The 11279-nt window shown below is 52.1% G+C and overlaps 1 protein-coding gene across 2 annotated transcripts; it reads left to right on the top strand.

Moving 5' to 3' along the window:
* Positions 1-878: 878 nt before the first annotated feature.
* Cxcr5 (C-X-C motif chemokine receptor 5) lies at positions 879-10548 on the top strand. 2 transcript variants are annotated; one of them, XM_090319798.1, is made up of 3 exons: positions 978-1051; positions 8993-9047; positions 9472-10548. In XM_090319798.1, exons 2-3 carry the CDS (start codon positions 9006-9008, stop codon positions 10537-10539), a joined length of 1110 nt encoding a protein of 369 aa, XP_090175924.1. In that variant the 5' UTR covers positions 978-1051; positions 8993-9005; the 3' UTR covers positions 10540-10548. The 2 variants fall into 2 exon arrangements, with proteins under 2 accessions (XP_090175923.1, XP_090175924.1); XM_090319797.1 differs by lacking the exon at positions 8993-9047 and having other exon boundaries at positions 879-1051.
* Positions 10549-11279: the final 731 nt, after the last annotated feature.

Raw genomic sequence — 11279 nt, 5'->3', positions numbered from 1 at the left:
ATGGCTATGTTTATAGTTCTGCTTGTCTTAGACAATTCCCTTTTTGTCTCCCCTTTGCCAAATTCTCACCTCTCTCTTTCAAACTTGAGCTGAAAAAATTAAGGAGTTTTGCCAGGCACCAGTGGCCCATGTCTGTAATCTTAGCTGCTCCAGTGGCTAAGATCTAAGGATCATAGTTCAAAAGTCAACCTAGGCAAGAAAGTCTCTGAAACTTTCCAATTAACCATCAGAAAGTTGGAGTAGAGGTGGTAGAGTGCTAGCCTTGAATGAATAAGCTAAGGAACAGTACCCAGGCTCTGAGTTTAAGCCCCAGTATCAGTATCAGTGTAAACACACACACACACACACACACACACACACACACACACACACATATACGTAAGGAGTTTTGTGCCTGCTGAGGCCAAACAATAATAGCAATAGGTCTGTCAAGTGCTCTGATTTGCCTAGGACTAAGGGATTTCCCAGGACTAGGGACTTTCTTTCTTTCAGTTTGGGGCAAAATGGAATGATTGTTCTCCCTTGTTGGTGAGGGAGGTAAAGACATAGAGTTGGCTGGGAGAAGAAGCAACTAGACAAAAGTGTCACCATTCTTTTTCTTGGGGAGTCCCCCACACACATTATGGTGGTTTTTTGTTACAAGGCCTGCATCCCTCACAAAGGTCCAAGGGAGAGAAGTGAGGGGCCAGCTTTGCACCAGTCTCAAACCCCACCTGACTCGCATTGCCAGGAAAGATGCTGAAATGCTTGACTGGCACTGATGCTGCTGTGGGGGATTTTCCCTTTTTCTTTAAAAAAAAAAAAAAAGAGACCCAGTGGAAAAAAAAAAAAAAAAGCGATGAGTTGTGAGGTAGATAGCAGGCCTCCCGCAGCCCAGGAGGCTGCGCGGAGCTCATTTGTTTAAATTTTGGGCTGACGCCTGCCCCCCTGTCTATAGGCAACATACGTAGAACCTCTCGGCATCAGACGGTGACCAGTCTGGTGACTCACACCTGCAGCCATGAACTACCCCCTGACCCTGGACATGGACCTCGTGAACCTGGAGGACCTGGTGAGTAGAGACGCGCCTACCATTTGAAACCTCTTCCACTGAGAGAGGGGTCAGCGTGGAAGTCTCACTGTGAGTCAGTAGAATGTAGACAGACTCCATGGTGGCTACTTTTTGAGGTTTTTGGTTTCTTAGCCTGACAAATAAGTATGGCTGTTACCCTTCAGAGGTGGAAGGCATGGGTTCGGATCCGGCACCGTCCTGTGACTTGCTAAGTGATTGAGAACACAGCCCTTTTCCCCAGGGAAGCCTCTCCTTACAGCTGAGGCACCGAGGAAGCACGTTGGGAGTTTTCTCATTGTCAAGAGGCTGGCATTGCTCCTTGACAATCAACACTGAGGGGTTCATCTCTTGCTAGACGATTGTTTTCTCAAGGCATGACATTCTGCATTGGATGGAGAAGCTGAAAAACTAATCCATGCCCTCAAACAGCTCATGATCCAGCAAAGAACGAGCCAATCAGTCACGGAAGCTGTAGGACAATGATTATATGCTAGACTCAGGAAATACGGGGCCAGTTGGTAGCAGGGAAGAGAGTTCCGGTGGGCCAAGTTGAGAAGCAGGGCGTGCTAAGTGGGTGAGGGAACCCCGTGTTAGTCTTAGAGGTTGGGGTCTCCTGTGAAGGACTAGCACCGATAGAGAGAAGGGATTCTTGGAAGGATTTCATAGGGGTGCTAAAGGAAGGATGCCCAGCAGTGCTCTGTGACACCCACCCAAGTGAGTGTCTGCAGGGAAGCATCATGGCTCAGGTAACTTGGTTGTCCCCAAGTATGTGTGTGGGGACAACTCAGTCAGATGACTCCCAGGACACTGGCAGCAGAGGACTTGTTGTTATGATGTATTGGAATTATTGTCAGGAGATCCTTCTCTGGGGAAGTATTTCTCTCTGAGCTACATTCCGGCCTGGGTCATGAAGAATGCAGACCCTAGCGCCTGCCAGCTCTCCACATCTAAAGTCACCCCCCAAGTTTCCCGGCTCCTTTGGGTCCCCAGGGGTGAGTCTATTTTCTCACTCTTACCCACTGTGTTTCCAGACATGTTGCAAAGATGCTGCATCTCTTGTCCCAGGCTGGGAAGGGTCAGTGGGATGTGGCACAGGTGAACAAGAACTCATTATTATACCTCTGACCTCTCTAATCAAACTCCAGTTCAAGTCAGACCATCTATATAAGTCATCTGATCAGGACCTGGTGGTGCAGTCTGTGGCTGGAATACAAAATTGAACTCCAGGGATCCTTGTTAGAGAGATGTGAAGAATTTTTTAAGTGGAGTCTGGTGGTGTACACCTGTAATGCCAATACTGGGGAGACAGAGGCAAGAAGGTGGTGCAGTTCAGGCCAGTCTGGGCTACATCATGATCTCCGTCTCGAATAAACAGCAACAAGAATTTGAAGCTGGCAAAGCATTAAATGGAATGTGCGGTCCTTGTAAAGTGTATGCCCTACGTGACTGCTCAGGTGACCCCCCAGGCACCAGCCTGGAGTCTAACCAGCATCTAGGCCAGACCCCATGTCAGACTAAAACCTCAATGCCCTGCATGGCAATGTGCTCCCACTGGGGCCCCTTGTCCTCACCACTGCCCACACCTCATTAGGTTACTGGGTGTCTTCAGCCTCCAGCTTCAAACTGACCACGAGCCTTGACCCAGTTGGATACTTTAGTAACCACCTGGAGACCCGGCCAGCCCTGGTTTCTCAGAAACCCCAAGAGTTTCCCCTCACTACCCGCCTCAGCTTGCTGAGTGACCTACAAGTACCGATAATGGCAGGGGATAAAAGGACAGCCTGGTCCGTGTCATAAAGGAAACCTACATCCCGGGGAGCGGGACCTGAAGACTTACTTCATCTCGTACCTCACACCAGTTCTCCAGATTTGTTCAGCCTCAGAAATACAGACTGTCCCCCTCGGTCCCACTCTCCCCCTCACAGCTGTGATTTGCCTTGGAAAAGGGCCCCCACCGTGTCACAGAACTGAGGTGACAAAGCAGAAGAGTCCTCAAAGGCAGTGATTTCCCAGGAAATCGGTTTGTGCAGTGCTGAAATTAGAACCCAAGGTCATACCCTCCCTAGGCAAGGGCTCTGTCACCGAGCTTCCTCTCCAGCTCCCCTCCCCCACTGGTGAGCATCTTCTTGCCTTGTGTGGTTGAGGTCTTTGCTCCTCATTTTCTCTGGAGTCTGTCCAGTTTCTTCTATTCCTTTTGTTTCCCGTTCCCCTCCCTGTCCTTCCAAGTACAGGCCCAGTGTCCCAGATTACTAGGTTCTACACTCCAGGGCTGGGCTTGGAAGGAGGTTCCTCCGCCCTAAGCCAAGCATTAGCCATCCTGTACGCCTTTCATCTTCTTCAATGCTAAGATCAACTCTCACCACGTACAATGCTTTAACCTGCATACTGGATCCAGCTGGCTAAGAACTAAGAAGAAAGAGCCAGCTACCTAGGGTTTGGCATGCCAGGAAAGCACCGGCTGGGAAGGCCAATCAAGGCAGACCTAGGGAAACTTGATCAGAGAGAGAACCTGTTCTGGACAGAGCCAGGGTGGGGCTGGGGCACTCCCACCCCTGGTCATGGGCCACCTCTCCAGCCCCACGCGTGCACCAGCCAGGAAGAGAAGCTGCCGCAGTGAGGGGAAAGCCCGTGGAAGGCCAGAGTCTTGTTACCCTGATGCTTCCCCACTGGTGACCACCACAGACCAGAGAACCTGTGTCGCCAGAGCATCACAGGATGTCCACACCGTGACATCTCCGCACTGTCTCCTTTCACCAAGGAGGTGTGAAGAAGAGGAACCAAAACCCCCTGAGGCTGTTTCTGGGCTTTACCTAGGGGGAGGGAAGGCTCCCCACCCTACTTCAGCCAGGGCAAAAGTCCCAGCGTAGCCCCAGTGAAGGAGGGCCTGAGTAGAGTGTGCCTGGAAAGATCTTGAATGAGGGGAGACCCAAGGCCAGCCTAGGCCGGGATTGGCATGGGATAGTGGGGAAATCTAGAGTCTGGTACTTTCTTTCTTGGGGACACAAGCTGTGTCTGATCGCACCCCTCTTTAAGATAGCCTAAAAGAGTGGCCGTATGTTTAGAATGCAGGAACAGAAGCTAACCATGGTCTGAGAGTCACCGCTACATGTGCCTGACCGTGACTGTCCTCAAAGTACAAGCTGAGAATATCATGCAGGATGGGATACCTTGAAACGTCAAGACTCAGCCCAGGGGCAGCTTAAAGTCTCCTCTAGACCTGTATTAAGAGGGGTACTGCTCGGCCAACAGCCACCACCCTTGGATGGATATAAAATAAAATGAGGTGTGAAAGGCTTGCTCCTGAAACAGGAGCCAGGGAGGAGAAGGAGGAGACAGGTGGTTCTAAAGGCTGGGGTGAGAGGTAACCTGGCCAGCCCCCTCTCAGGTCCTAACTCATTCCTGGGACTAGTCACATAGAGACATAAAAGGAGGCGGAGTCTCTGTGGTCCCCACAGGCAGGACACAGATCAGCTCTTGGCATGAGTGCCAGCATGACTCAGGCTGTGGAGTCCTGTGGTTGGGCGTGGGTGAGCAGGCTGGGGGTTGGCAGCCCTACCCCTCCCTAAGAGGTGAAGTCTAAGTAGCACTTCCTTCGCTGGCTGCAGTAGAGTTGGACAAAGACCACGCTTAGAACCAGAATGGCTTGTGAGCAATCCAGACGCAACACAAGGCAAGATCCAGCCTCCTTCCAAGGCAGGAACCTCAAACTGTGCTCTCGTTGACATTGGGCCCTTCTCCTTGTTGGATAGTTGTGTCTGTTGGAAAATTGTCCCTCCATGAGCAGAAACACTAGCCTATTGACTTCTCCTTTCTCCTGGTATGCCCCACAGAGGCTCATGCCACTGTCCATGTCTGCCCTCTCATCTTAGGGGCTCTGCCAGTGCTTCAGGACAGCTGGCACAGAGACCAGTCTTCTCTTCCTTGGACTCTACACCACTATTGTCTGGAAACTTCCTGCCAGGGAAGAGTTCTCCAAACCCCTCAGTAGACCTTTGTTCAGGCCAACAGAACTGGGTTGGAATCTGTCTGTCATCTCACCTAAAGGAAGGCAATTCATCGAAGCTCTCGGTCAGCCCTGTCACTAGCAACTCCTCTGAAACTTTAACAACACTCTCGAGATTTTTCTTTTCTCATGACCTATAGTTAACAGATTCTCCTTGACTTATCTGTGGATAGTTGGCGTGTGTGTGTGTGTGTGTGTGTGTGTGTGTGTGTGTGTGTGTGTGTATCTTGGTGTATTGCCCAGGCTGGTCTCAGATTCAGAGGTTCAGGAGATACTCTTGTGCCACCAACTCAGCCAGTGGATGTGTCTCCATCCTACTCCATTCCCCATCCCTGGGCACTGCACTGCTCCCTACTTCTGCCCCAGTGCTCACAATTTTCAGTCAATTCCTAGCTCCGTGGCCACGTCATTTGTGACACCATGCTTTCTTTCCTCCTTTGGGAGCGCGTCCCTAGCCTAGTTTTGGTAATATTCTGCTGGGTGCCTGCCTGTGCCCGCGTGCTGGGGCATGTATGCAGCGCCTGGGTATATATGCAGGAAGGTGAGTTGTTTGCTGTATGGCAGGTTGTGCACTTGAAGGCCTTGGTTTCTCGGCCTTCCATGGCCAAAAATGAGTGAACCCCTGGTCCAGGTGCTGTCACCGAGCTCCCTCTGATGTGAGCCTAGACTACTTCCTACAGAGCAATCTAAAGTAGCACTCAGGAATTGCTGAGTCTTCTCCTCTCTGTTCCAGGCCAGGGCCAACATTGCTTTATTGACTCCACAGGGTTTGTTTTTTTGTTCGTTTGTTTTTTGGTAGAGGGAAGAGGCCTAAATTGTTACATATGGGAAGTGGCTTTAACATGTGCCACTCCTATGTCCCCAGAACATCTGTTTGACATCTCCTGCTATGCACCAAGCCACCTTCCCCGCAGCTTCCCTTCTCTGTAAGCACTTGGCCAAACCAGTCCTCTGGGTTCTGGGAAATGGAGTGCCTGGAAAATGTCCCCCTGTGCTGCCTTAAACAGGAAGTGCACTGATCAGCCTGGATGTCTTAGAGCATAAGACTTGAGCTGGTCTATTAAGGGCCTTTGGGCCAGACAGTCTGGCTGAACCTAAGCCTTCCCCTGGGCAGTGGGGCATCTAGACTCTAGTTTCTGCCAAGGTAGGTGGAGTCAAGCCCCACAGCTGGCCCCAGGCCCCGTATCCCTCCTCCACTGTCAAAAGCCTGGATTCTGCTTCAGGACTGCTCACCTGACCCTTTCCCCTGAGTCTCCTGCAGACCTGAGGTGAGGATATTAGTGAATCTATTGAACATAGCTCCACAGAGGGAATGAGAAACCAAGACAGGAAACTGAAAGAGGAAGAGGAAGATAGAGTCCCTGGCGAGAACTCAGACAGGCTCAAGTGTAATTCCAAGAGGGCCAGTGGGACTGAGTGGGTCTTGAAGAAGGCCTTAGAACTAGATAGAAAGGCCTGCTGGACCAAAGGAAGGGGTTTTTTGGTGGATCATGGGGCTTGAACTCTGGGCCTGGGGGCTGTCCCTGAGCTCTTCAGCTCTAGGCTACCACCCTTACCCTTGAGCCACAACCCAACTTCCTATTTTCTAGTGATTAATTGGAGATAAGAGTCTCAGGTTCTTTAGTGCCCGGGCTGGCTTTGAACCACAATCCTCAGATCTGAGTCTCCTGAGTAGCTAGGATTACAGGCGAGAGCCACCGCACCCAGCCCAAAGGAAGGGTTTTCACAAAATGTTTGGTGACAGGAAGGTCAGAGAGTGTCGGGAACAGGAGACTAATAAGAAGGAATTCCTGGAGACTAGGGTATCTACAGCAATAAAGTGGATGGCGAGGATTGGCAGGTAAAAGGAATATGCGTTTTGGAGAAACCCCAAGGTCCTCTTTGGAGTCATCTAAGCCACTACCATGGAGTCTCAAGAGGTCCTTGATTTACAAGTGAAAAATAGAAAAATGCCATACCAGGGCTTCAACTCAGGGCCTGTGTGGTGCCCATTAGTTCTTTTTTTTTTTTTTTATTGGTCAAGGCTGGCACTCTACACTTGAATCACAGCTCTACTTTCAGAATTTGGGCAGCTAATTGGAAATAAGAGTCTCTCAGGTTTTGTCCACCTGGGCTGGCTTGGAACCCTGATCTCCAGATCTCAGCTTTCTGGGTAGCTAGTATTACAGAAGTGCACCTGTAGCTAGAACCATTTTCTTAAACAAAAGTCTGTGCGTGTTTGATCACATGGTCTGGTTTAAAGGCAGAAAGAAGGAGGTCCTGGAGTCCCAACACCAGGGACACTTGTAAGACACACACAGTCCCAACACTCATAGTGTGTGGGGTGCCCTGCACATGGGCTGGAGGGTGCACGATGAGCATTGAAATCTGTCCCTAAGAGGACAGGCTGCAAACCTGTGTCCTTCCGCCAGGTCATGATCCTCTGTCCTGGAATGCAAGGAAACTGGCTTACTCCACTCCTCCACAGAGTTACCTTAACCTGAAAATGGCTTTTTCTCGTAGGTGGCTTTTGAGTTTGAAGGGAGAGAAAAAAAAGAAAAGACAAAGGCAAAAAGAAAACCACTTTTTAGAGGTGACAGGGAACCAGTAAAGGATTTAAACGAGACCTTAGTGTGATGCGTTGTTCCGTGGTTGTTTGAGATGACGTCTCGCTACAGATAGTTGATCTCAAACCCCTGGGCTTAAGCTGTTAGCCCACCTCAGCCTTCCTCAGTAGCTAGAGCCCAGGTGTGCCTGCCATAGCACTCAGCTAGACTCACCCTGTCCTTCGTGCAGGAAGTGGACAGAGTGGAGAAGTTGGTGGGCAAGGGGCTCTGGAGGAACAGTCATCCTGAGAGGTAGAGTGAGGAGGGCTGGCCTGAGGTGATGGCACAGTTGTGCAATGCTGGATGGTAGACAGCTTTGCCATGGTACCCAGGTGTCCCCCTGCCTTCTCATGGAGCCAGCTGCTTCAGGGACCAGAAGGAGAGCTGACCAGGTGGGAAGGGGTTTGCCCACCCCTGAGAATGAGTGTGTGCCCAGCACTCGGGTCCCTAGGCGGCATGAAAGCCTGCAGAAGCCAGTGTAGCCCCCACTGCCTACAGGACACCCTGAACCTGAACCCGGGACGCAGCCTCTCCCGGGCTTATCATTTCTAGAATCGCTTTATGAAGCCATCCATGTCCGTTGAGTACAATCAGTTTTGCATTGCACGGGGAGGTGGGTTGACCAAGGCAGGGTGGGAAGTACAGAGCTGAGAGGTGAGGCTGAGCAGGTGCAGGGCAGCTGTGAGTGAAAGGTATGAAAACAGGCACGTTGTCTTCCTCTGCGGTTAGCTGAATAAACAGCCTGAGCCCTGGTGTGTGGGGGGGGGGAGGAGGGGGGCATGATGGAGAGAAGAGGAGGATGAGGAGGAGGGAACTTCCGGAGACATAATAGACACACCCCTTCACTCAGAACAGTCTCCCTCCCTCCGTCCCTCCCCTGTCTAGTCCCCTTGTGTCTCTCTTTTCCTTCTGCCTCTCTTAGCTTCTCTGCTTCTTGGCACTGGGATTCCCTAACCTGGGGAGTCTGCAAGGCATAGGAGGCAGCAGAGAGGGCTGCATCTGCCCCTCTCCCTGGAGGCTTTGAAGGAGCCCCAGGCAGTGCTGTCTGTGCTGAGAGGCTTGGATTCTGTGTGGATTCAAACAAACCTGTTCCCTTTAACAAGACACATCTGTTGAAGGTGGCAGTGTTAGATATCTCCAGCTTGTGTGATTAAATCAAATGGAAGACTGGGGTTCTACAATCTCAGTGATAATAAAGATCATCCTGAACTGGGGAGGGAGGTGGGGGGAGGAATGCAGAGGCTGGCAGGCTGTATCAAGACCCTGACTGTCACCTCCCCAAAGTGAGATTCTAGGTGTTAGTGCTCATTCTTCGGTTTAGAAAAAGTACAGACGGCTCCTTTCTCCCACCAGATCCAGCCCCCAAATGGCAGTCCTGATTCTACACCCAAGGACACACAGACACAAAGTAAGTCATGGCACACAGTCCTTTATGGCTTCCAAAGCATGCCCATCCCATATGTCTCATCCTTGTCACCTTGTCACCTCGTCACTGCCCTGATGAGCAATCGGACCACCCAAGCACAGACAAGCTACAGGCTAGGGAGGTGACTCAGTAAGGGAGCACTTGCCCAGAGTGAGATGTCCTGGGTCTGTCACACACACACACACACACACACACACACACACACAGCTGGAAAAGACACACCATGCATACCCTTGTAAACAGACACACCAAGGAAACTTGGAGGGTCATGAAGGGACAGGACAGTACCGGGACAAAAGCAGTTGGCCCGGAGGACTAGGACACAGCTACAAGGCAGCTAGGATTCCTCTTAGAGGCGGATGGCAGGGTCCTCAGTCGTTCACTTCCTGCCTCCTTGTTCCTGCAGTACAGGGACTTGGCCAACTACAACGACAACAGCACGGACAGCCCCCTGGAAAGTCACTTCTGCTCCACCGTGGAGGGACCCCTGCTGACCTCTTTCAAGGCCGTGTTCATGCCCGTGGCCTACAGCCTCATCTTCCTCCTGGGTCTTTCCGGCAACATTTTGGTGCTCGTGATCTTGGAGCGGCACCGGCAGACACGGAGCTCCACCGAGACCTTCTTGTTCCACCTGGCAGTGGCTGACCTCCTGCTGGTCTTCGTGCTGCCCTTTGCTGTGGCTGAGGGCTCTGTGGGTTGGGTGTTGGGGACATTCCTCTGCAAATCTGTGATTGCCTTGCACAAACTCAACTTCTACTGCAGCAGCCTGCTGCTGGCCTGCATCGCCGTGGACCGCTACCTGGCCATCGTCCACGCTGTCCACGCCTACCGCCACCGCCGCCTCCTCTCCATCCACATCACCTGCTCCACCGTCTGGGTGGTGGGTTTGCTCTTTGCTCTGCCGGAGCTTCTCTTTGCCAAGGTCATCCAACCTCATCACAACGAGTCCCTGCCACGCTGCACCTTCTCCCAAGAGAACCAAGCTGAGAGCAGGGCCTGGTTCATCTCTCGCTTCCTCTACCACGTCGGGGGCTTCCTGCTGCCCATGCTGGTGATGAGCTGGTGCTATGTGGGGGTGGTGCACAGGCTGTGCCAGGCCCAGAGGCGCCCTCAGAGACAGAAGGCCGTCAGGGTGGCCATCTTGGTCACCAGCATCTTCTTTCTCTGCTGGTCACCTTACCACATTGTCATCTTCCTGGACACCCTGGCGAGACTGAACGCCGTGGATAACAGCTGCCAGCTGAATGGCTATCTCCCTGTGGCCATCACCATGTGTGAGTTTGTGGGCCTAGCCCACTGCTGCCTCAACCCCGTGCTCTACACTTTCGCCGGCGTGAAGTTCCGCAGTGACCTATCTCGGCTTCTGACCAAGCTGGGCTGTGTCGGCCCTGCCTCTCTCTGCCAGCTCTTCCCTAGCTGGCGCAAGAGCAGTCTCTCTGAGTCAGAGAATGCCACCTCCCTCACCACCTTCTAGGACCTCGCAGTCACCACCTTTGTTTCTGCTTTCCTGGGGCATGCAGTGAAGATGGAAGCCGTGCCAGAAGCAGCTGGGGCCCCAGGAGCTTCTTTGGCCAGCATCCTATGTGGAGGCAACCAAGATCGTTTTGCTCAGCAGTAAACCAAGGGGTGTCTGTGCCCCTGCATCTCCTTGGGCTGTACACCATCTCCACCAAACCAACCAAAATCTCAAGAACCCACTTACTGCTGGTGGCCATAGGGAATTCAGTGCCCTCCCCTTCGTTCTGAAGGACTAACCCCTACCCTGCCCTCCTTATCCACCACAGACACCAGGCAAACCCCCGGGGATGCGTGTGCTTACTGTGCAGGCAGGACAATGCACCTAAACCTGGCTGGAATGCCACTTGGACCCAGCAGAATGGGTCCTGACGGCCTTTTCATTAACCTCTGCCTCCTTGCTTAGAACCCATAGAAGACACAACCCTGCCCCACAACCCACACAGCCTCGGATCCCCCCACTGTTATGCCTCAATAAATAGTCCTAATCTGTTGAAGATCAAGTCCAGCCCAGTCCTTTTCCCTTTTCCTTTGCCTCCATGTTCCTAACATATGGTGATGAAACCCAGGACAGGAAAAGCACCAGGAGTAACTGGTTCCCCTCCACCTGTCTCTCTTCCGGTCTTTTGCTACCCTTCATCTCTTTCTGAGGTCTCTCTTCCACCAAGAGCAGATAGTCCCTTGGGCTTCTTTCTCCTC

This window comes from Megascapheus bottae, chromosome 27, assembly GCF_031878675.1.
Source record: "Megascapheus bottae isolate mThoBot1 chromosome 27, mThoBot2.hap1, whole genome shotgun sequence".
In the NCBI taxonomy this organism is placed as follows: Eukaryota; Metazoa; Chordata; class Mammalia; order Rodentia; family Geomyidae; genus Megascapheus; species Megascapheus bottae.
This window is presented reverse-complemented; position numbering and strand designations above follow the sequence as displayed.